This window comes from Ptychodera flava, chromosome 3, assembly GCF_041260155.1.
Source record: "Ptychodera flava strain L36383 chromosome 3, AS_Pfla_20210202, whole genome shotgun sequence".
In the NCBI taxonomy this organism is placed as follows: domain Eukaryota; kingdom Metazoa; phylum Hemichordata; class Enteropneusta; family Ptychoderidae; genus Ptychodera; species Ptychodera flava.
In genome coordinates, this window is record NC_091930.1 from 30,606,743 (window position 1) to 30,634,133 (window position 27,391).

At 36.1% G+C, this 27,391-nt stretch overlaps 2 protein-coding genes across 2 annotated transcripts; both read left to right on the forward strand.

The window, feature by feature from the left end:
- Window positions 1–759: 759 nt before the first annotated feature.
- On the forward strand, window positions 760–5,582 carry LOC139129126 (uncharacterized). Its single transcript, XM_070694783.1, has 5 exons — window positions 760–2,032; window positions 2,315–2,407; window positions 3,758–3,847; window positions 4,396–4,782; window positions 5,121–5,582. The coding sequence occupies exons 1-5, from the start codon at window positions 760–762 to the stop codon at window positions 5,423–5,425; spliced, it is 2,148 nt and encodes a 715-aa protein (XP_070550884.1). The 3' UTR covers window positions 5,426–5,582.
- Window positions 5,582–27,391, forward strand: LOC139129821 (tripartite motif-containing protein 2-like). Its single transcript, XM_070695505.1, has 2 exons — window positions 5,582–5,780; window positions 25,698–27,391. The coding sequence occupies exon 2, from the start codon at window positions 25,937–25,939 to the stop codon at window positions 26,489–26,491; it is 555 nt and encodes a 184-aa protein (XP_070551606.1). The 5' UTR covers window positions 5,582–5,780; window positions 25,698–25,936; the 3' UTR covers window positions 26,492–27,391.

Genomic DNA, 27,391 nt, shown 5'->3' on the forward strand with positions numbered 1-27,391 from the left:
GCACCTTTAGATTTGTGAATCATTCACAATTACGGATTTTACAACTCAACAAGCCATAAACACTTGAAATGAGGAAACAAAGCAAAGTGTGCCTCAATACCTCGTCAGATTTGTTTAAACTCATGATGCAAGACATCATTTGAGAGTGACTAATTACGTTCACATGGTGTGATGTGGTACAGTTGCTGCAAGACTTTCTAATTGCCAAAGTACTTATGTTACAAACCAAGACCACAACCAAGACCACTAGGGAAAACAAAACATTTTAAATATTTTACATAGCACTAGCAAGTCGATAAGAGTTGATAATTGCGCCCTCTACAGTTCGACATAATAAAATGGCACAAAGGCGAGTTTTGACCCACATTTGAATTAGTTTAAAATATGTATTTTATGAGACGTCGTGCAGAAAATCTTCATGAATACCGACAAATTTATCTTTTTCTCTTTCCATCAGAGATTCACTTCTCTGTAAAATTACATACTTCAGAATGGAGTTGTACATTGAGTCGCATCATTTTTGCAGTATGCCGTTATCATATCATGTTTGTAGTTTAAGGGAATCGGGCTCTTTTATCTGAAATATAGGGGTCATCATATAGATACTGATAAGTTTTTGAGTATTACAAAGTTCCTAAACAGGTTTTTGCATAAACAACCAAACGATGAAAACGAACAGTCACATTATGCTCAAAGCAAATTGTATGCTCATAAACAAAAGGAATTTGTAAGTTTAAATGTATCTTGTCTCTTAGGAATATGGTAAAAAAGGCGGTAATCGTATCTGATCGATGGGGACCGTCAATTCATGGAGGAATCACCGATGCTACTCATCTAGTGATCAAACTACTCCAGGACATGAACATATCTGTCCATTGCACTGCATTAAAAGCGAGTGAAGAAGAGGAACAGGAGGCAGAAGATCTCGGTGTCACTCTTGAACTTCCAACAAAGACCGGCACACTGCAATTCAGAGAGCCAACTCGTGACTGGTTGTTGTACCATAACGAACACTATCCAGATTTAGAAGAATTAGCAAATGTGAAATTCGTGTTTGGCTTCAGTGCGTTCACCTCGGAAGCTACCTTTAAAATCCTAAATAAGGTGTTTCCAAAAGCGTCTTGTTATCTGATCAATCTATTTGATAAAGATGACATCACACCTTTGATTGTGGGCTGCAGTGAGGAGGAACTGAAATTTCGGAAGCTAATTATGTCAAATGAGTTCAAGAATGCGAAATGTTCATTTTCTATCGGAGAATCTGTACACGCAAGATACAGTAGACTGTATCAGGAAACCAATCAAGAGCTTCTATCTCCAATGGTAAACAAAACATACTTAACGCCCGAAAGATCGGACAAAACACCAATACGCGAACGTGAAAGATTTCAAATTTTATCTGTCGTCCAAGGATACGAATTTGAAGACCCAAAGAAACTTGATGTCGTCATCAATGCGGTAAAACAAGTTGCTGACAAAATTTATGAGCTGCACAAAATTCCCCCGGCGTGGAAAATTATTGGAATACCAAAATGGAAAGAAGAAGAGATAGTGGAGAAGCTGACACGTAGCTCAAGATTGAAGATCACGCCTAAATTCGTGACAAATACTGATGAACTTAACCGTCAACTGCTGTCTTCTCACCTTGTATTGATTCCGCCATCTACCACGAGTTACGTCAACCTCACTCTGGCAGCCATGAGTGCAGAAATACCTGTAGTCTACCCTCGAGGTTCCCACAGCGATGAGATCGTCTGTAAACACATGGATAAACTCGAAGCGAAAGAATGTGCAGTAGATATGAATGGAGATCCGAAGGATTTGACAGATCGGATACTGTCAGTCATGCTGAAAAACCCAACAGCATTGCAGCGAGCCAAGATCATAAGAGACCACATACAGGATAAGGTTGTCAAGGACCTGCAAGACAGCAATGGCAACTTCATTGCTGCTTTAACGGCCGAAATGTCAGCCAGCTCCGATGACAAGGATGATATCAACACAGAAACAAAGTCAGCTGTCGAACTAAAAGGTAGGACTTACATATACAGAACATGGGTCTGTTGTTGCATTATGAAGTGTGTATACATGTTTCTTTGTCATGTTTGCTGTTGAGTGCGTGCGCGCAGGGGTATGTGTATATCTAATAAGACTGTCAAATAAGATTCGGCAATATTACATGCCGAATAAAATTAATGATAATAACAATTGTTTACATCCATATCTGTGTTCCTGTACGTTCTATATACATTCACCTGACAACAAAAATTTCTCTCGAGAAAATATTATTCACTTGAAATTATTTCTTTTTCAGATGGTACAAGTTGTAAATACGGTGAGTCCCGTAAACTTGAAAGTGGTCAGCCATCGAAATATGATCACACCAGGCAAGGCGAACACAATTCAGGTAGTTTTGAGATATATTATATATATATATATATATATATATATATATATATATAATATATATATATATATATATAATATATATATATATATATATATTCGATGTTTTGATCATATTTGATTTCAAAAAAGTGTGTATATATATATATATATATATATATATATATATATATAATATATATATATATATATTATACATATATTCGATGTTTTGCACATATTTGATTTCAAAAAGTGTATGTATGTATGTATGTATGTATGTATGTATGTATGTATGTATGTATGTATGTATGTATGTATGTATGTATGTATGTATGTATGTATGTATGTATGTATGTATGTATGTAATACTATGTATGTATGTATGTATGTATGTATGTATGTATGTATGTATGTATGTATGTATGTATGTATGTATGTATGTATGTATGTATGTATGTATGTATGTATGTATGTATGTATGTATGTATGTATGTATGTATGTATGTATGTATGTATGTATGTATGTATGTATGTATGTATGTATGTATGTATGTATGTATGTATGTATGTATGTATGTATGTATGTATGTATGTATGTATGTATGTATGTATGTATACTTTGATAACTGTAGAGCCTCGCAATGCAAAAATATAAATATTATTATGTGTCTTGAAAAATAAATAAATTGGCGAGTACTCATTCAAGATACAATTATGGATAAGTAAAACTTAAAGCTGTTACTCAATGATATTGATATAAGATAAGCAGAAAGAATTTTTAAACATTTTGATATAGATGAAGCCCGAAAGATCAATATGTTTCATTTCAAAATTCCATCAATATCAAACAGCTTGTCACAAAAAAGGACTATGTTCGGGTCTTTCGTTCTTGGTCAACTTTGGATACATTGCGGGGGAATTCATACGTCCTAGTTGTTTAACGGCATTTTGTATTAACATTTTGAATACACCGGGTATATTTTTTTGAAGTTTTTGTTAAATAAGCGTGTTTGCCTTCATACATTAGGGTTCAACGTTTCCAACAAAAATCTTTCATCGAACTGGCATGTTTTATGCTGTCGACCTTTGCTGTTAGGAAACAGTGATGTATACGTGCTATGTTGTACAGATTAATGTATACGTGCTATGTTGTACAGATTAAAATTGCACTACTATACTACATCTGAGCAAGTATTTTTCAGGTCTTTATTCATGAAGATGATATTATTAGTCGTCAGACGTATTATTTTTAATTGCAACGATGTTATATTTGTACAAAATCTTATTGATGCCATAAAGTTTGTAAATTTTAAGTTAGCTTTAAAAAACTATTTTTATATTTGATCCGTGCTGACGCTGTCTTTTTCAGGTATACAAGATGTTCATGAAATCAAAAGGTCACAAGATTCTCCGTCTCACCAGCTGTGGACAAGGAAAAACAAGCGAAAGCGTCGTCGACGTAAGAAAATATAACTATTTTAGTAAAAGCATTAATAAGGGATTATATACGGTATTTTAGGCTGGAATTAAAGTAGGGCCATAGCTGAACCGTTTGACAATTTTATTCATTACCTTGCAAGTAATTTAAAACACTTTAATACTCCCTAACGCCTTTTGCGATACTGTGTACCCAGCTTGTTAATGCAACCCTGTAAACAACTTGAAAGAGGATACAAAACGAATATAATGAAAAAAGTTCATCGAACGCCAGGGCTACTGAGGCACTGTAATTGACAATGTCTACATTGTACTCTTGCAAACATCACAGTTTGATTGTGAATTTGCATATTATACAATGGAAATAAGCCAAGTTTCACAAATCCTATGAGCTGCAGTTCGTCATGAAGTAAGCTTTTTTTTGCTATCTTTGTAGAATACCTAAGGTATGGCTAGTTTGCTTAATTTTTGTTGTTTTGTAGTGATTTTCACTACGTGATACAGGCGATAGTTACCGGCACAAATTATTAAACGAAAGGACATCCTTATGGTACTTCTTTGTCACTTCAGGTCAAATTGAAATAAAAGTTAAACCAGACGGTGTTATTCCGATAAAAGGCAAAAAAGTGAGAGAAGTTACTGCTAAATTCTACTCCAGCGAACGAACAAAAGACAATGCCGTACTGGTAGGAAAACAACTAGATCAACGTCGGCAAGGAACACGGTTACTCGAAACAGGAGAAGGAAGCATTTCTTACATTATCGATTGCCAGTCATTAGAAGCACTGGAGTCGTTGATGGGTGACTATTCTAGTGGAAGTCTTCACAGGATGGTGAAGAGTACATTCCTGTCTGAGACCCTACTGGATGAGATTGGAGCTCTATACCTGTCATTAGGAACATCGATAGATTATGAAGAGTATCTGCTATGTAAGGAGGAATTGGAAGACACCGAAGGTATGTTCACTGACACCTGTGAAGCATCTGTGGTGTGAAGTCTATGTATGTGGTGAAGAGGCACCATTCTACAATATTAATGAGTGTAGAACTAAGAATGTGTTTCTGAAACTTAAGTAACATATTTTACATATTATTACTTTGCTCTTATATTTGTGTTATTCTCTGTCTGTCTGTCTGTCTGTCTGTCTGTCTGTCTGTCTGTCTGTCTCTCTCTCTCTCTCTCTCTCTCTCTCTTTTTCTCTCTCTCTCTCTCTCTCTCTCTCTTCTAAGCAACGTTATTATTGTATTTGAGTCAAACCTAGTATTATATTTTTATCATTTATTTCTGTAACCAGGTGAGAAGATATACCCACAATCCATTGAGGCGATCGAAGAGATGAATGAGAAAATGGAATCCGACATTAAAGGAATGAAGGCCTCTGTTACTATGGGGCAAGCAAATACACGACAGAAAGCTAGAGACAGAGATATTCTAAGAGCGATGTCAGTGAAACAAGAGAGGGAGAGAATATCTGAACTCGATGAACTTATGAATGAATGGATCAATATTCAGACTGAATTACAACAACTGAATGCTTCTCATTCTGAATTGGTTTTGGTCGACAAGAGTTCGTCCGAAATACAGGGCCATAATAGATGAAGTAGATGTTCCACTGGAAATAAAGCAAGAGTTAATGGCGGCTTTCCAGAAGTTTCTGCCTTTTGGTCCAGACAAGAGTCGCAAGCCTGATCAAAAGCTGGTGATAGAGGGCGATGTACTCATGGAGTATGTGGAGAACATTGTTCATGACTTTGACATTCCTACAAAAAGGAACAAGATTTGATAGAGGGATTCGGGAAGTTGGTAAAGGCAAAGTCAGGGAAGACAGCTGCCACAGCCAGTCTGACTGCAAAGCAAGAGAGTCTACAGGAACGGATCCAGGCAATCGTTGATGACGCTGACATTCCCGATGAACAGAAGAATGTCTATCATCAGCTAAGGCAGGTCGAAAGAGGTAGGTTGCTGCATGAAAACAATTACATATTTTCACGTACTTGAGTACATTGGTCTTCATCTGCTACAAATATTGTTTTCAATGCTCGTCGCTATCTCTAGTACTTCACTTTTACGTTGAGGGCAGTAATATTTACATTTGCAGGCGAGAAGTACTTCATGAGTTGGCAAAGTTTAATCATAATATTCCTACATGGTTAATGTCTTGAAAAGTAGGCTGCCTCCAATCTAAAGACGTGGTCTACCGCGGTCGAATAGACTGGCCTTCTCAAAGAAGTCAGTACCTCAAATATCAGGGCGTCTAAATATCTCGGTCTAAGTGCAGTATGTTGCGAAGTGAAAGTGAAGTGTCCAGTTCGTCTCCGTCCAGAAATTGTTGAATTTAAAGGTTTCCAAATCTGCATAAAAATGAATGATTCCGTGTACAATTTCAATAAGTGCATGAATAGTCGATAGCATCAGTGAACCGCTCGCAACTAACGGCTGTCAAAACATACTGTGTGTCCATACTAGTGCTGGTCGTATTCCGACCAGACTTGTACGTGAGGATTTGGACTTCAACTTTTCATTCCATCACGACAGCTATGGAAAACGCCATAGATTAGCAACTGAATCCGTGTGCAGGCTGCTATGTGCACGATTTTTCGACCATTTCGTGTCCAGTTTATAATCTGCAAAGACTCGTCGACGGCCTATTATTAGGGACATGTCAACATCAAAAATCTAGGCAAAATTCACCAAAAAAGACCACTGTACCCAATTGTGATGACAAGTGCGTGTAACTCAATTAATGGATATCATGTGCACTTGATGTGTATTTCTCTACTTCAGTGTCAATGAATGGTATTACAGCACTGTGAGATCAACATCTACCAAGTTTCATCAAATTTGATGACGTATTTCTAGACATACCATTCTAATTAGGAAAGTTCATGAAATATGTCAATTAAAAATTAACCAACATGAAACTGCTAACTTAATGTCTTTATTCCATGTTAAAGCAATGTGACCTCAACATCTGTACCAATTTCATGAAATTTGATGAACCACATCTTGACGTGTCAGCCTAATTACGAATATTCTTAAAATATGCAAATCAGCAGTTAATTGACATGATACTAATACATATATTTGCATGCCATAACATTACTGGAATATCAACATCTGTACAACGTTTAATCAAATTTGCTGAAACATTTCTAGACATATCACACTCATAACGAAATTTCATCAGTTATGTAAAGAAGCAATCACTTGACATGATACTGCTTTATATCATCATACAGTATGTCAATAATCTTGAAAAATCAACATCTGTACCAAGTTGCATAAAATTTGATGCTGTATTTCTTGACATTGCCAACTAATTAGGAAGTTCATTAACTGTCAATTAGCAATTACTTTGAGTGACACTGATAAATGTCTTCATTCAAATGTTAAGTAAATTTAAACTCGACGTCTGCAACATATTTCCTGAATTCGTTTGACTATTTCTTGAGATATCAATCTGATTGTGAAAAGTCATTCAATATACAAATAAGCAGTTAATTGACATGATTCTTCGTAATGTCTTCGAACAGTAAAACAGTATAAGGCAACATAATCTTGGTTTAGACTTGGTTTCAATATCACCTACAGCTGTTTATCTATCAAGAGTTCTTAAACTTACCCCTTTGAATTTTACTGCTGTTGTTTAACAGCATATTCTTAAACTACTTATCCAACTAACTACAGTTTTTGATAGCATGTAGATGAATCTCAGCATTCTTATGGTCAGTCATCTGTGTGGATTCTATTATGGTTCTTCACACATACATATATACAAACATACATACATACATACATACATACATACATACATACATACATACATACATACATACATACATACATACATACATACATACATACATACATACATACATACATACATACATACATACACACATATACATACATACATACATACATACATACATACATACGTATGTATGTATGTATATATGTATGTATGTATATACGTACGTACATACATACATAAAGATACGTACGTAAAGATTTTTTGACAAAAAACGACAAAAATTGCCTAAAAAATACAAATATGCAAATTTCACTTTGATTTGAACAAATCTAACTGAGATCACCCTAAGTAAATTGCATATCAAATTTCAAAGCAATCGAACAAGTGGTTTTAGAGAAGAGGATTTTTTTACCAAAAACAGTAAAAAATGCCCCCAAAATACAAACATGCAAATTTCACCACGATTTGAACAAACTTAAGTGAGGTTACCCCAAGTGAACTGCATATAAAATTTCAAAGCAATCGGATTTGCGGTTTCAGAGGAGAAGGACATTGTTGAGGGACGCCGGAAGCCGGTCAATGGACGACAACTGACGACAACGGAAAATCAACCTATTTGATAAGCTCTGCGTCGCTGGCAGCGGAGCTAAAAAGCTCTGGGCCTAGACGAGTAACTTTTGACCAAAATGGTAAATATTTCCCCCAAAATATAAAATTGACTATTTCATCACAATGTCTATATTATATTACACTAAGATAACCCCTAGAAACTTGTATACAAAATATTAAAGCTATCAGAGAATTAGTTTTTGATAAACAAATTTTTAAACAAAAAATTGCAAAAAATGTCCTAAATACACAAAATTGTAGCCTTCAAAATAATTTGAAGATAGTATATTTTGATATCACTTATGTATCTGTATACCAAATATCAGAGTTATTAGACAAGTTGTATTTTTGATAGAATAGAAAATAGAATTTTTCATATTTCTACAGAATTTAAACAAATTAAATCTGAAAGAAGTCATCCCTAGGCAGGAATATTCAAATATCAAAGCTGTAGACCAGCTCTTATGCAGAAATTTTTTTTTAAAGAGTTTATGACCAAAAGTGACAATAATTGCCTTAAAAATACAAATTAGCATATTTCGTCACAATTTCAACAAATCTAAGTTAGGTCATCCCTAGATACCTGTATACCAAATATAAAAGCTGTGTTACCAGCAGTTATTACTGGCCAAAATGCTTGATATACGTTAAGTATATTTACATATATTGACGCATATTGAACATTAGATTGATTGCATATGCAACGTATATCTTTGTATATGGAACATTCCGGTACATTGATATGCGTAGCGTATATATATGCAGACAATGAGTGTACGTTATGCAGATCTTTACACACTAAGTGTAAACTGTAGTTTTGCATTTTATTAGTATACATACGTGTATACTTAACGTATTTAACACATGTACAGAATCAGTATAGTGTGTAGTTGTATATCATGCATTTTGCCCAGTGCATGATATAGAAGATTGTTAACCCAAAAAATCATTTGAGCTAATTTGTATATTTTGAACAATATCAAAAAACGAAAAATAGCGTCAATGACACTGTAGCTCCCATCCTGGACTATTTAGTGTTTGTTCTCTGGTCAGATATTTGAACATGTGTGAAAGGGATAAAGTGCATGAAGTGAAAATACTTATATGTACTGGAGACAGTGAAATATGTTTAATGTAATTATTCAGAATATAAATGGAAAAAATACAGAATTAGATATATCGAATACTGTGATACAACCATTAACTCAACAAGTCATTTACAATGACAGTCCCCACTTGTAATAGGAGTATTAGTCTTGATGGGGCAGGAAAATGTGGTCATTAAGAAGTATCACTGGGGTGTATATGTTGAGATCTATGGGCACATAGGTCTATGTTGTTGTTCCCAATTTGAAACACATGAGGCATGTCTAAGTTATGGTTCTAAATCGGGAAAAAAGATCAGACCTCAAGCAGTATTGGCCAGCCAAGAAATACATATGCGCATTATAAATCTTAAGGTCTAATATCCTATCAAAATTGGAGGGTATAGAACTTGTGGTTACTGAAATATGCATATATATGTATAATCAAAGTCAAAGGTCATGGAGGTCACATGACATTTTGAAAAAAAAAATTATATTGCTAATTAATCCCTATATGCCAAAAAATCAGATCTCTAGCTCTATTCGCTTGCCCAGAATTAGATGTGTACATAATTAATGAGGTAAAGCGTGTGTTGTCATAAGGTCTCCCATCCTACTAAATACAAAGGACATAGCACTTGTGGTTACTTATTTATTGACATAAACATATATTTTAGGTAAAAGGTCATCGAGGTCACATGACATTTGGTCAAAAAATTTCTCTCCTATAGTTATCCCTATATACCAAAAATAAGACATCCAGCTCTATTGGCTCGCTCAGAATGAGATATGCGCATAATATTATTGAGGTACAGTATGTGGCGTCATAAGGTGTCCAATCATACCAAACATGAAGGGTGTAGCACTTGTGGTTACCGAGTTATGGAAAAATATGAATATTTGAGGTCAAAGGTCATCGAGGTCACGTGACATTTTGTTAAAAAAAATTGTTCGGCTAAGTTATCCCTATATACCAAAAATCAGACCTCTAGCTCTATTGGCTCGCTCAAAATTAGATATGTGCATAATTAATGAGGTACAATATGTGGCGTCATAAGGTGTCCCATCATACCATACATGAAGGCTGTAGCACTTGTGGTTACTGAGTTATGGACAAATATGTATATTTGAGGTCAAAGGTCACCAAGGTCACGTGACATTTTGCCAAAAAAATGTTTTGCTAAGTTATCCCTATATACCAAAAATCAGACCTCTAGCTCTATTGGCTCGCTCAAAATTAGATATGCACATAATTAATGAGGTACAATATGTGGCGTCATAGGGTGTCCATCATACCATACATGAAGGCTGTAGCACTTGTGGTTACTGAGTTATGGACAAATATGTATATTTGAGGTCAAAGGTCATCGAGGTCACGTGACATTTTGTCAAAAAATTGTATTGCTAAGTTATCCCTATATACCAAAAATCAGACCTCTAGCTCTATTGGATCGCTCAAAATTAGATATGCGCATAATTAATGAGGTACAATATGTGGCGTCATAAGGTGTCCCATCATACCATACATGAAGGCTGTAGCACTTGTTGTTACTGAGTTATGGACAAATATGTATATTTGAGGTCAAAGGTCACCGAGGTCACGTGACATTTTGTCAAAAAAATTGTTTTGCTAAGTTATCCCTCAGAAAGATTAGACATTGGGAGGGACCTTCAACTTTTTCCCAAGCAATCCTGAAGCCCAGGTGTATGAGCAGCTTGAGGAGAGTGTTGAGAGCTTCAAGACAAGAACGATAGTCAGGGGCAATGATAAGGAAGTCATCTATAAAAATAAACAACCATAGCATGATAACCCCTGCGAGCCATCATACGTTGAACACTTTGTGTAAGCCGATGAAAATACTGGGGGATAATTTAGCTCCGAAGGGCAGACGAGTATCGTACAGGTAAATGGGATGAGTATCGCCTTGAAATTGCCACTAAAGACCAGTGGCTTGGTAATCAGAAGGATGGATTTTAACAGACCTGTACGCTGACTTCAGGTCAACCTTAGCAAGATAACTACCCGGAGAGATCAATTTAAGGGCATCATAGAGAGTTTGATACTGAACATGGGAGTCTGAGGCATAATCATTGAGGGCTTTCCCAGGGGGCTGACTGCAATCATGAATGAGCGTTATGTCTGGAGAATTTGGTTTGGGGATGGTGCCATGGGCACTTACGATGGTAGGTTTTTTGTCTGACTTGATGTAATGGCCTTCAGCCATTTCAGCCAGCAGCTGATCTTCAACATTTTTTCCGGACAGTACCAGTGGCAGAACGTTAATTTTGTGTGTGGGCTGGTTGGAATTGTGCATCTTCATAAGTAATATGAAAACTGTGTTTTATGCCGTCAAGGAGGAAGGGGGCATCTGGGTCATTTTTGAGCTCGTGTTGCCAAACGGAATAATTAAGAGGAAAGTCATGTTTAGGAGGACTGGGTATTGAGAAGAGCGACTTGCTTAATCGTTTTTTGAGTTTGTAGCATCATGGTTTATTTTGGGATGGGGTTTCCGACATGAAGCTTCTAAACAAACATGTGCATAGTTACACAGTGTGCCAAATTTACAATTACCCTCATTGAAGCCAATACAGATTGGACGACCTGATTGAGTATCGATAGGGGCCTGTGGACGGTACCCGGTTTGTTTTCTGAATTGATGGATTTAGCGTAAGGCTGGGAGGACTTATTAGTAGTACTCGTAGAAAATGGAATTTTCTTTTCTAAAGAGACTGTCATCAGATGAGGAATATCACTACCCCATTGGAATTTGTATTGGGCTTGAAATTGCCGGTACTGACGATCGTATAATAAGCAGGATGACCAAGAGTATTTATTGGCCAACTGAGAGATTTTTCTTGTATATGCCGGATAGTTGAGGATCCCGACCCCTTGTAAGACCCCTGTGTCAATTAATTCATACATTATTCCAGCATTTGCTCTTATCCAATTACTCATTGTGACTGACTCTAGGCGAGGTTTTCTGATTTCTGTCTCTAAAACAAGACGCGTATCATGTTCTCCCGTACTGAGCAAATGGGAATCTTTCATAGTATCGGGTGTTGACAAAAAATCGACAATATCGAGGTATTTCTCATCTTTGTTACAGGTTTGCATGTACACCCGAGGTTCTAAATCTGCTCTTAAATTGTTCGGAGTGCTCTGATTGTTCTGAGTGTTCGAGTTCATCAAGTTTAAAAGTGTTTGGAGTGGTGTTGTGGCTGTTGTCTGGGCTTGCTGTTGGTTGGTAGCTGCTGCAGCTGCTAACAGTTGTTGCAGGTAATCGCCTGTACCTCTAGCTCTATTGGCTCGCTCAAAATTACATATGCACATAATTAATGAGGTACAATATGTGGCGTCATAAGGTGTCCCATCATACCATACATGAAGAATGTAGCACTTGTGGTTACTGATTTATGGACAAATATGTATATTTGAGGTCAAAGGTCACCAAGGTCACGTGACATTTTGTCAAAAAAATTGTATTGCTAAGTTATCCCTATATACCAAAAATCAGACCTCTAGCTCTATTGGCTCGCTCAAAATTAGACATGCACATAATTAATGAGGTACAATATGTGGCGTCATAAGGTGTCCCATCATACCATACATGAAGGCTGTAGCACTTGTGGTTACTGAGTTATGGACAAATATGTATATTTGAGGTCAAAGGTCATCGAGGTCACGTGACATTTTGTCAAAAAAATTGTATTGCTAAGTATCCCTATATACCAAAAATCAGACCTCTAGCTCTATTGGATCGCTCAAAATTAGATATGCGCATAATTAATGAGGTACAATATGTGGCGTCATAAGGTGTCCCATCATACCATACATGAAGGCTGTAGCACTTGTTGTTACTGAGTTATGGACAAATATGTATATTTGAGGTCAAAGGTCACCGAGGTCACGTGACATTTTGTCAAAAAAATTGTTTTGCTAAGTTATCCCTATATACCAAAAATCAGACCTCTAGCTCTATTGGCTCGCTCAAAATTAGATATGCACATAATTAATGAGGTACAATATGTGGCGTCATACGGTGTCCCATCATACCATACATGAAGGCTGTAGCACTTGTGGTTACTGAGTTATGGACAAATATGTATATTTGAGGTCAAAGGTCACCAAGGTCACGTGACATTTTGTCAAAAAAAATTGTTTTGCTAAGTTATCCCTATATACCAAAAATCAGACCTCTAGCTCTATTGGCTCGCTCAAAATTAGATATGTGCATAATTAATGAGGTACAATATGTGGCGTCACAAGCTGTCCCATCATACCATATATGAAGGGTGGTAGCACTTGTGGTTACTGAGTTATGGACAAATATGTATATTTGAGATCAAAGGTCATCAAGGTCACATGACATTTTGTCAAAATATCCAAGATATCTGCGTGAACGGATGGACTCACGGATGGACGAACAGACGGACATGACCCAATCTATAAGCTCACTGGACTTCATCCGTGGGGACTAAAACTTGTGTCACTGCATCCTTTTTGCAATATGAATACGATGAGAAACTAAATTTTTATTTTTCGTTGCCTTATACATGGGAGTCTATGGAGATCTGCCTTATACATGGGAGTCTATGGACGTGTAAACTAAAAATATGCAAATTTCACCACGATTTGCCCACATTTGGGAAAGGTCACTCCTATGCACTTCCATACCAAGTTTCAAATCAATCGGACTTGTGGTTTCAGAGCAGAGCAGGAGATTTTTTGACCAAAAATGGGAGAAAATTACAAAAAATTCATGAAAAATAGCAAGTCCAAGATACTGACCCAAGATGTCCACAATCATTTCATGTCAGCCAAAAGTACTTACATGCTAATTTTTCATGTAATCTGCTCAGTGGTTATTGAGTTTTTTCAATTTTGACTGTTTTTACATTTTTTCACTTAATTTGCATATTTTTGGCAATGACAACTTCATTTGAACAAAATCTCATCTACAGCCCATCATCCATGTACACACCAAATATCAAGATGAAATGTACAGTGGTTTTGGAGTTTTTGATGTTGACGGACAGACATACAGACATACAGACATACAGACACACAGACATACAGACATACAGACATACATACATACAGACATTTCCCTAGCCTATAAGAATAGCTTCCATTGCCATATATACATATGGCTATGGGAGCTAAAAACGAAAAACAGAGAGTTTATCATAATCATAATTTGCATAAACATAACAAATACCAAGTCTGTAAGTACTCCATCTACTGGTCAATCGGTCTGTCAATCCGTCTGTCTGTCGATCTGTCAATCCATCCATCCTTTCTTCCATCCATTCATCCATCCAGGCAGTCATCAATCCATCCATCAATCCAGACAGACTGGCATCCAGACACACACCAATCCATCCATCCGTCCACCCCTTCCTCCATGCATACATCCATCCATCCATCCAGACAGGCAAACAGAAATCCATCAATAAATCCAGACATCCATCCATTCGCCCATCTATCCATCCACACATCCTTCCAGAGAGACATCAAGACAGACTGACAACAATTCATCGAGTCATCACAACATCCATCCATCCATCCATCCATCCAGACGGACATCAATCAATCAACCCCAGCATCCATCCTCATCCATCCATCCATCCATCCATCCATCCATCAAGACAAACAGACATCAAGACATCTATATAGACATCCATACATCCAGACAGAGAGATATCCGGACAAGAAATCCAGACAGACAGACAGACAGATGACCATCCTTCCATCCATCCAGACAGACAAACATCCATCCATCAAGACAAACAGACAGACATACATTAGGACAACAAGACATCCATCCATCAATCCATCCATTCATTGAGACAAACATCCATCCAGAAAGACAGACAGACATCTAGACATCCATCAGTCCAGACAGACATCCATCCATCCAGCAATCCATAAAGGTAGACAGACAGACAGACCAGACAAACAGACATCCATCCATTCAGAGACAGACAGACAGACGACCATCCGTCCTGCCATCCATCCATCCATCCATACAGACATACATTAGGACAACAAGACATCCATCCATCAATCCATCCATTCATTCAGACAAACATCCATCCAGAGAGACAGATAGACATCTAGACATCCATGTCCAGACAGACATCTATTCATAAATCAATCACTCCAGACAGTCAGACAGTCATCCATCAGACGGACAGGCAGACAGACATCCATCCATCCATTCAGAGACAGCCAGACAGACGACCATCCATCCTGCCATCCATCCATCCATCCATCTATCAAGACAAACAGACAGACATCCATCCAGAGAGACAGACATACATCTATTGATAAATCAATCACTCCAGACAGTCAGACAGTCAGACAGCAGACGGACAGGCAGACAGTCATCCGTCAGACAGACAGGCAGACAACACTCAATACATCCGTCCATCCAGATAGGCATCCATCCATCCAACAATCCATAAAGGTAGACAGACAGACAAACAGACATTCATCCAGACATCCATCCATCCAGACAAACATCCACCCATCAATCAAATAAAACAGACATCCATCCATCAAGACGTACAGATATCTAGACAGACATCCATCCATCCATCCATCCATCCAGACAAAGAGACATCCATCTAGACATTCATCAATTCCGACAGAAATCCATTCATAAATCAATCAATCAATGAAGACAGACAGACAGACAGACAGACATCCTGATGACCATACATTCATCCAATAATCCGTCAATCAAATCATCCATCCATTAATACATACATTGCCAATATCCATTGTAAGGACATCCATCATCTCACAAATCCCCTGTTTCATGACAGCTAAAAGAAACTATTGTTGCAGTAATTCATTAATAAAAGTTACTTACTTGCAACTCAGTACTTAATATTAATTTGTATTACAAGACTATAAGCATTAGTATCTTTATTGAGATCTGAAAATTTCTCTTATCACAAAAAGTCATTTAGTAGAAAACATCAAAAGTTCAGTACTATATTACCACCGTATCACCAACATTGAAAGGGATTTGTATATGCTCTGATGTTGAAGCAGCTGTAGATGAACTGAACAGCAGCAATTATGCATACACAGAACCCACCATGTATACCAAGTCCATATACACTCAAACCAAGAGATGTTTAAAAGACTCTAACTGAATACACAAAAAAATAAAAAAAATAACAACGATAACAAAGTCATGACTTTAAACATGAAAACACTGAACAAACATAAATTCAGAAATAAATCTAACAAGATCACTACCAGTATGTAGCATCACTTGATTTAGCAAGCCAAAATGAATATTCAAAAATTTATTAGGTTTAGTAAAATTGATTGCATCAACAGATAATCTGTGAGACAGCTGTTCTTCAAAGATTCTTATTTTCTTGACTTGAAATAACCTAATCCATAGGAAGATAAAAGCATATGTAAAGCATGACAAAATATGTGAAAAGTGCTCCTTCAGAAAATGCTTATCACATGGGAAACATCTTTATAAAGATAGCTCTTTCAATCTAAAACTAATGTTTGATGTTTTGTTACCAAAAGATAACAGAATTTATCAAAGTGTACATATGCAAATTTTAACTAATCAGAATTATACTGACTCCAAATTTACATGAAATTTGAAATGATCTGAATATTTGCAATATTTCATGAATTATCTAAACTACATCCTCAAGACCCTTAACTCAGACCCTAAACGTAACAAAAAAATTATGCATTAAATAAATATATGTGTTCCAGTATATACCTTCATAACATCAGCAATATTACAACATTAACACAGCAGGGCTTGATGTGGTCTTGTTACATTTAATCAGCTACATGCTGTCAGTTACAGAACACACTACAGCCACTGATATACACACGAGGGAGAAACATTATTATACAAATCAGCAAACTTTGCAGTGTCAATGCCATCTTTTTCTTCTTTATTCCTGATGAATTACAATGTAGCTGCTGTTTGAATACATAGTATACTTTATTATTCATAAAATGTCATTTATTAAATGTTGGCCATTACTCAGTAGACAGTCACATCACTGTGATGGAATCACAACCATAACAAGTGAGCATGACAGTTCATTATTAGACTCATACCAGCTCATATTTAGGGTTGTTTTTCCCTGCTGTGTTAATGTTGTAAAATCGCTGATACAATGCCTTGGACAATTAAGGTCTGCAGCTGGAAAGATTTTGATCGTAAATGTAAAGTGTGAGAGTGGTCATAAGCCCTGATAGGCTTTGAGAAAATCAGTATGCAGAGGATTTACACAGAAATAAACTTTGACCTAGTAAGACTTGAGCAGAAGGTAGAAAAAAGTCAACTTGAAAATAGTGAAACAAGGAAAACAAAAATGTACTGTACATCCTAAATGTTTAATACAATGCATTGATTTTCTTCACTTTCCATGATTCTTCAAAGCTATACCCACCACCATCACTTTCTAATCAGTTTCAAACTGTGGCAACTGTCGGGGATCATCAATTCTGTAGTAACTGTTATCACTACTGCCCTCACAGTCTATTAGAATTTCAACTCCAGATTGATTATCAAGGTTAATCAGAATATATATATCAGAATCATTTTCACTTTCAAATTGTGGCAGCGCAATTATTCATTCTGTTGTCCACATCATTAACACTGCCCTCACAGTTCAAGTAGAATTTAAACTGCAGATTGATCATAACATGTTAATCAGAATATCCCTCACAGTCACCATCAGTTTCTATACTGGCAGCTGTCATTCATTCTGTGGTTACTATCATCAATACTGCCACCAGAGTTCAAGATAATTTCAACTGCAGATTCATTATTACAAGTCAATCAGAATATCCATCACCATGAGGTTTTCAATCTGTGACAGCTGTCATTCATTCTATGGTCAGCATCATCAATACTGCCCTCACAGCTCAAGTAGAATTTGAACCCTACATATTTATCATTACAAGTTAATCAGAATACCATCACCAGTTTCAGTCTGTGACAGCTGTCATTCCTTCTGTAGACAGCATCATCAATACTGCCCTCACAGTTCAAGTAGAATTTGAACCCAAGATTCATCATTAAAAGGATAAAAGTTAATCAGAATCTCTGTCACCATCAGTTTGAAACTTTGACAGCAGTCATTCCTCCTGTAGTCAGCATCATCAATACTGCCCTCACAGTTCAAGTAGAATTTAAACTGCATATTAAAGCCCCTGTAGCTGTAACTCTTGAAATTTGTGAACCTGAAAAAGGTTTTCTTTTTTCACTGGTTTTCTTTAAATTCTACAGATTTAAAGGATATAGTCTTTTACCACTGAAAAATTGGACAAGCAAATTTAAATTTTAACCGTTATTTTGATTTCCCACCATTTTTAAAAATTGATAATATTACAAAGAAAACATAGCATATGGTGTCCCAGTGGAGTACATTCAGCAGTTTGCATTATATTTTGGACTACTCTGTTGCTTCTGTGAAGATTCCAATGCATATATGCACTACGTACTCTATTTTTGCTTTATTTGCATGAGGGCGCCATTTTATGTTTGGGCAAACATTTATTATTTATCTTGCTCAAAATTGCACATGTAGTCCCAGTGGACAGTTTATTCTACCTGTATAAACACCCCTCGATGAGTACATTCCCATGAACTTGTTTTAGTTTGGAAGTAAAATCACAAAAATAATGCGAAAAAGATACAGCTATAGGGCCTTTAATCATCACTAGTATGACTGTGAAAGATTATCTCACTAGTCATCTTCACTGTTCTCCAATCAGTCCTTATCACTCTGAAAGATATTAATAAAATGCATTTTAATTAAATTGTTCATGATGTATTACTGGTACTAGTACATATAGTTTTACAGTACATAGTTTTATGAAAGTAGAATTTTAATCTCTCAGCAGTACAACAAATGTCAAATTCTAACTGTAGCATGTATGTGACATAAATACCATCATTATTTACTTCTCTGTATTATGGACAATATTAACATGACTGCAATGGCATGCATACAATACAATACATACTGTTAATAGTAGTAAAGTCTCCATCAGATGCAGAGTGCTGAAATCTCTGTAATTATTCAATTGTATACATTTATATGTACATACATACAAAGACATACATACATAGACATGTCATACAAACATACATACATACATACATTGATAAAGACTACAACACAAGGAACAAAAGATAGAAAGCTTCTTCACTGACAATTACCAAGTAAGACTTTAGAGCCCCACTAGCTGTAACTCTTGAAATATGTTGACCTAGAAATATATATTTCTATTTTCTCCTGGTTTCTCTGAAGGGGTGGGCTTTTGCTGTATTAGGAAATTATTCCTTTGTGAAACATTTGACGAGTAAATTCACATTTTAACAGTCATTTTGATTTCTTGCCATTTTCAAAGATTAGTATTATTACAAGGAAAGAGTACATACAATGTCATAGTTTGAAACATTCATCCTTATGCATTACATTAGACTACTCTGTGCAGTTTGTGTGAAGATTTCAGTGCAGATATGCACAGTATCCACGGTTTTTGCTTTTCCGCGTGGGGCTGCAATTTAATGTTTGGGCCAAAGTTTAATCGCAGTGTAATCTTACATAAATTTGTGGTACACATGCAAGCTTTTCAGTTTTCAATAATTTTTTAAAGAATGTGGAGATAACCGTTTTTATTTTCATTGTACTTTGAAAATATCTCAAAGAAAACTTCAACTGTTTGCAGCATTGTACAGACCATCCATGCCCTGATGGCTTTTAGAAATCCATGTGCTGTACATCAAGCAGGCACATTAACATAACTCAAGTATCTCTGAATTCATCTCTGAAGGTTGTTTAACTTTGAAATAAAGTCAGGGATGTGCATGTGCAAAGATATACACATTTTAACATAATTAAATCATCACATGTTAACGGCAACTAATGTATTCTGATTTTTTTCCAGTATTTTTTAGTGTCACTACAGTTTGTTGCTTTACTCCCATGGCAGGGGATTGGGGTGGGAGGTGGTGTACTTATTCAGAGAAGTAGTAGGGGTGTGCGGCCACAGGTATAACAGCCAGGGCCCATTTTAGACCTAACATCTTGTCTTTTTAGGACCCCATTTAAGAATTTTATGACCTTTAACCCAGGTCAGAAGTCACAGCCTCAAAATTTTTAAAACGGAAAAAGCAAGTATTTGCCCCGGCAATGCAAGCCTACCACTGTACCGTGTTGAGGGCAATATTATTGCTGGCCAAACCATGAATCCAAAAAACATCAGGAAATACTGAAAAAAAATTGGTGAAAGAAAATTTTGTCTTTCACCCTCACCAAATTTTGGTCCAGCTTCAACAAATTATCAGTCATCTCCAGTTACTGTCTGACTGGTGGTTTTTTAGGATTTTTTTTAAATTCCAATTCACAATAAACCTTACTGTTCGTCTGTAAAGCAATACATGGTTGACCTGTCTGTCATGATTAATACAAGGAGCCACTTTTTTTGGGTATTTCTTATTGGGCAAAAATCTTCCATATATGGAGTTTTCACCCATCAGTGGCGGTCTTTTACAACCAAGTCGATATTTACTTTGGCTAAAGCCAGGGGGTCTCTCTAATGGTATCCCTGCCACAGAAATATTAATGCTTATTGAGTGCAGCTCAAAACCCTGCTAGCAAGATGTGAACACACGGTTGAATTTGTTCTTGTGTGGCACTCAAAAATCAACACCATTTTAGACCTTGGTTTACAGTGGAATTGATGCCATACACATTTCCTCCAGCTCAACCGACCCCCTCCCCACTAGCAGAAATCAAAAGGTTCACTCTTAAAAATAAGAAATGAGGCAAAAATGTATATGTGCAAATTCCAGAAAGTATATGACACACAGCCTGTCCACCATAATCCAATAACACTAGCATATAGACCACTTCATCTGTGACAGAGATGTTGGCATTGCAGACTAGATTATAGCTGAAACAACCTTTGTTTATGTCTATCACTAGTATCAGCTTCTCACTTCAGTATTCATGATTAGGGAAACCATTTTTTTCTCTAACTCTGACATGTAGAGTAGACACAGTAATGCTGTGCTCTCCCTGGCCTTTCGAAATTGTTAGTAAATTTACGAATTTGGTTCAAAATATATTAGTAAGCACAAATTATGTAATGCTGAGCCTGCCCATTTTCAACAAGCACTTCTGCTACTCAATAAAATGATGTTAAGAGTATAGAAATGATGAATGATTTCATTATAGACAAGGGAAAGTGAAAAATTCCTTTTAGTTTTTTTTGACAATGAACACTCAATCTTGATACACATTTTCAAAAGATATATTAAATAACACAGTACATCATGGGTCATGAGTGCTTGTAACACTGAAATTTCTTCCTTGTTTCAATAAAGTGTGTCATTTGGTCAACCGGCCCGTGAATGTTATTCAATTAATCGATCTTTATTACACAACATAACATTTTCAAGTATATTGTGACACAAATCGTAACTCCCTTGTGCGTGTAGTCAGTGCTTGATGATTATATATATTAATATATGAAGTGGTCATTAATATTATCAGTGTTTGCACAAGTTTTAGATGCTAGAAAATCTCTCCCGTTTTTCATATTTGGAAAGCTCTGTTACTTTGAAAGTATGCATGTCATCCATAGGTGTTAGGTGGTACCTCTTGGTAGCTGCAGTCATTATGCCATGTTCATCTCTAAAATTCTTTAAAACAACCACTGATCAGAACATTTGGCAGTCTGTGGTTTCGAGCAAATTTTGTCTCATTATAACAGCAAATTTAAGTACGCAAACTGAGACTGGTGATCCTGCTAATGTTTTCTTAGAGACAGTTATACTTTTCAAACGCTGCAGATGATCGTTATTTATTTTTTGGTCTGGATAAACGTTTTCGTCTTGGGACTGTGCACAGCATTGTCTTTCGGATTATCAAAGAAAACTATCAGTATTCATAACATTTGCTGAGACAGTTTCTTGTAAAATATTTTGAAGGAAACCTATTAAATTGCCATGTTCACTGAAAAAATTCAATCTGCAGATCGTCAAATGACAAATGTATGACAACTAAGATTTCCGGTTAAGATTTCCGGCTCGTTTCCACCTGTACCTCCATGTACTGACCATGGACGCAAACACTTTGCGGTACGGTAAATCGTTCAACCATGGGCGGTCCAGACTGCAATTCCACTGTCTTTCCGGCTGACTGTCTTGATCTCTTCTCGGCGGTTTCATTGTTTCCAATTTTTCATATCAGGTGCCGTTTTTATGGCCAACTTTCCTTCCCAGCTGAGGATACAATCTATCTGAAGCATTTGTAACTGCCCGCTTCCCTCGATCGCTTCACCGCGTCCATTCGGAAAGTTGACAGCATGTGAGTGTTTGGGTATCTCGAAACTACCGTAATGCATGACATACCCACGCGTGTGACATACCAGTATTCACACGACCCGGGGATCTTGAAACCTTTACGCGTATGCTCATGTTGGCACAGGTCAAAGTCAAAAGCTATTGCCATTGTCGATGGCGCCGATGATAGGGGCAGAGAAGTTTTTGAAAGACGAGATATGACAGTAATTCCCCGGAATTCATAATCTTGACCGAAAATCAGGCTTCAAAAATAACAAAATTGTTCGTAAATGGCCGATCGGGCATTATTTCTTTTCGTAAATTTTCATTTTTGTTCGTAATTTACGAACGTTACGAGCGACAGCGAGAGCACAGTAATGTAAGCTGCATACTCCCATTTTGCTCGATCACTCAGTCTTGAAAGAAATCAAGTACAATATTGAATGCCCTAAGATGAGCAGCAAATTTGTGGTCCTACTATGTTTCAATGCCACGGTTTATGGTTCTTTCTTTATTGTGCAGTTGATTGATGTACTTCAGGTCAAATGAATTGCAACATAGCCTATAGAAACCTGCCTCTCTTGCAAACATGTCTAATTTATAATAAAATACTCAAAAATTTGATTGACAACTGATGCATGTTGTCCCCAAAATGTGCGAAATGTCCCCAAAAATAAATAGTAAAGGGACACAGTGTCCCCTGGTTTAAAATTCCTGGCTGCAACACTTACCTTGTGTGGTACCTTGGAGGTACCCTGGGAAATGCCAGTTGAGTGCAAATACAGCTATACAAGCTTGGTTGGCAAGATGAATGTTGTGTTTTAGCATGCTGTTGGGAGATATCAAGAAACTTCAGTTGATACATTGAATAGAAATATTCCAAAATTATCATCATTTGCAACTTTTGTCCGCTATTACAAGGTCTACTTTGGTTTTCTCATAAATTTCAATGCATTCACAGCCAAAAATTCCAGAATGTAATAAATTTTTATCACCATTAGCCATTGGCTGACATAACAATGTTATTCATGTTTAATTGCATTTCTTACCAAACTCTAGAATCTGAAAAAAGGAAAAGTATACCCCATTACCAAATCCCCCTCTCTACTACCCCCAGAAATTTTAAATCACCCTTAATTCCTCCATCCCCTCACAATTATTTGTGAATGTAGCCTTATGAAAACAATACTTCAACAAACATCAACAATTACACAAATTTGCAGAATATTACGTCAAACAATTATCAAAATATTGCCCAATTACTGTATATTCATCAATTATGCAAATTAATGATTATCAAAGGGATGTTATTCACACGATAAAATGTGAAGACATGGCTTAAGTAACAGTAACAATGCCATAAAAATTCCAGTTGATTATGCTGAATTATTATAGAGTTACAGCCTAATTACCTAAATTCATTAATTATGCAAATTATTAATATTTACAAGAAAAAATTAACTTGAGAGAATACCTTGACATTGCCACGGTTTCTGAAACATTTCAAGAACATTGTTCCATATAACAGCAAACCATTATTGAGATACAGTCTAATTACCAATTCATTAATTATGCAAATAACTAATTACCAGAGTGATAAAATTCATGGGACAGAAGACAATGACACAGCCATGGCATCAGTGATAATTCAACAAAATTGTAGCATATAACAGCAAACCATTATTGAGATACAGTCTAATTACCAATTCATTAATTATGCAAATAACTAATTACCAGAGTGATAAAATTTACTGGACCAAATGCAATGACTCTGCCATGACTTCAGAAACAATTCCACAACATTGTACCATACTAACCAAACCATTACTGAATAACAACCTAATTACCTAATTAATTATGCAAATTGCTAATTACCAAAGGAATATATTCCCTGGACCAAATGTAATGACACTGCCATGACTTCAGAAACAATTACACAAAATTCTAGCACATTACGACAATCCGTTACAGAAATACAGGTTAATTAGCAAATAACTAATTACCACATAGATAAAATTCATGGGACAGAAGACAATGACACAGCCATGGCATCAGTGACAATTCCACAAAATTGTAGCATATTACACCAATCTGTTCTTGAGATACAGCCTAATTACCTAAATTCATTAATTATGCAAATACTAATTATCACAGAAATAAAATTCACTGGACAAAACACAAGGACACTGCCATGGCATCTGTGACAATTCCACAAACTTGTGGCATATAACATCAATCCATTACAGAGATACCGCCTAATTACTTAAATTCATTAATTATGCAAATTGCTAATTACCACAGAGGTAAAATTCACTAAAAAAAAGACAATGACTCTGCCAAGACTTCAATAACATTTCCACAAAATTGTAGCACAAAACACCAATCCTTTATTGAGATATAGCCTAATTACCAAAGTCCATTAATTATGCAAATTACTAATTACCACAGAGATAAAATTCACTGGACAGAAGACAAGAATGGCACTGCCATGACTTCAGAAACAATTCCTAAAAATTGTAGCACATTACTACAATCCATTACAGAGATACAGCCTAATTACCTACATTCATTAATTATGTAAATTACTAATTACCGCAGAGATAAAATCCACTGGACAAAACACAATGACACTGCCATGGCATCAGTGACAATTCCACAAAATTGTAGCATATTACACCAATCCATTACAGAGATACAGCCTAATTACCTAAATTCATTAATTATGCAAATTACTTAATTGGAGCAATTATTATTACCCAAATCTAAGTAATTAAAATAAGAATGTCAAAAACTATAATTGTCATTACTCAATTGAACAACTACTAACATTTACAAACAGCTAAAAAATACAATTACCTGACCAGCCTGAACAATTTGTGGGTGAAATATAATTAATTATGCAAATGAGTACAATTTTTACCGTTTTAATATTTCAGTTGATATGTTTTTTTCAAGAAATTGTCACCTTCATGTCAAAAAACCATGTTTCAATGGCAGTACTATTGTTTTATCAGCTGATGACCTTTGACCTACATTTGCAAATTGTTTCCTTACACCTATAGGTACACCACTGTCCAACACTGTCAGGGTTTTATTGTCGAGAGATGGCAAGAAATCATCAGGAGAAGTCTTTAACCCATGGGGATTGACAATAAACCAGAATGGACATGTACTTGTCTGTGACTATGGACATAGTGACCAGCCTGGCAGTGTGAAGACAGTAACAGCAGACACTGCACAGATTCTAACATCTGTCACAGTTCATGGCTTACCTCACAATTTCCAACCAACAGACACAAAAATGGCAGACAATGGTGACTATTACACAGCGGATATTGGCAACAAATGCATTGTAGTGAGTGATGCAAAGAGTGAAGTGAAACAAATAATAGCAATGGGTAAACTGAAATACCCCACTGGTGTATTTGTTGATAAAGACAGAAATGTTTTCATAGCAGACAACGGTGCAGACTGTGTAATCAAATGTAATGGAGATGGGGACATTATTTCAAGTCAACAACTCAGTGGGCCCTGGTCTCTGACCATGAATAGCAAATATCAACTCATAGTGTCATGTCGTGGTGATGAAAATTGTATCTATGTTTTGGACAGTAATCTTGAAATATTGAATCAATTTAGAAGTGATCACTTAGTGATGCCATGGGGAGTTACAGTTGACAATGCAGACAATATTTATGTGGCAGATGGTAGGAAGATAGTGAAATTTGATAGACAGGGTGAATACCAGGAAACTGTAACTGTAGATGGATACCCTAGGTACATTGCAGTGTTTACAGACGGTAGAATAGTTTATTCAGATGACAGTGATTCCACTGTCAAGGTCATTTACAAGTAAGAAATCTGAGAAGACAGTCAATGCAAATATTGCAGCGAATACAGCTGTACAACTGAACAACATGCAAACACATCACCACCATAACTGACACAATTTTCCTGATTTTCTCATCAAAACTCAATATTTGTCGGCCAAGTTTGGGTTAGAATTTCTCGTTATGATGTCAGGAAATGACTCCAAGTGGAATTGAAACCCTTGGATGAAATTTTGTATTTTTTTCAGAGTGAATTTTGTTGTAAAATGTGAAGAAATTGTAATCTGCTTTGTTTTGATGCCATGAACAATGTCAATAATTTCATTTTTCTCAGAAACTATTCACAATTTCCTAGTCATGTTGGGGTTAGAATTTCTCATCTTGATGTAAGGAATCCAATAATGTTAAAATTAAAGTCATTGGTTGAAATTTTGTATTATTTTCAGAGTCAACTTTTTGCAAAATGTGAAGAAATTGTGATCAGGTTTGATTTGATGCAATTGTTTTGACACAGAGAATACAAATAATTTCATTTTTCTGAGAAATGTTCATAATTTCCTGGCCATGTTGGGGTTAGAATTTTACGTCTTGATGTGAGGAATTCGAAAATCATAAAATTGAAGACATCAGTTGATATTTTGTAATTTTTTTAGAGTGATTTCTGAAAACTGCAGAGAAATTGTGTTGCATGTTTGTTTTGATGCAATTGTTTTGACACAGAGAATACAAATAATTTCATTTTTCTGAGAAATGTTCATAATTTCCTGGCCATGTTGGGGTTAGAATTTTACGTCTTGATGTAAAGAATTCGAAAATCATAAAATTGAAGACATCAGTTGATATTTTGTAATTTTTTCAGATTGATTTCTGAAAACTGCAGAGAAATTGTGACCATGTTTGATTTGATGCAATTGTTTTGACTTCAA

Bases quoted from the DNA above. Each gene is read 5' to 3' on its own strand.
- LOC139129126 (XM_070694783.1), top strand. From the start codon at position 760: ATGGTAAAAAAGGCGGTAATCGTATCTGATCGATGGGGACCGTCAATT. The intron at 2,408-3,757 runs GTAGTTTTGAGA...TGTCTTTTTCAG, and splicing joins GCAAGGCGAACACAATTCAG to GTATACAAGATGTTCATGAA. The intron at 3,848-4,395 runs GTAAGAAAATAT...TTGTCACTTCAG, and splicing joins CAAGCGAAAGCGTCGTCGAC to GTCAAATTGAAATAAAAGTT.
- LOC139129821 (XM_070695505.1), top strand. From the start codon at position 25,937: ATGGCAGACAATGGTGACTATTACACAGCGGATATTGGCAACAAATGC.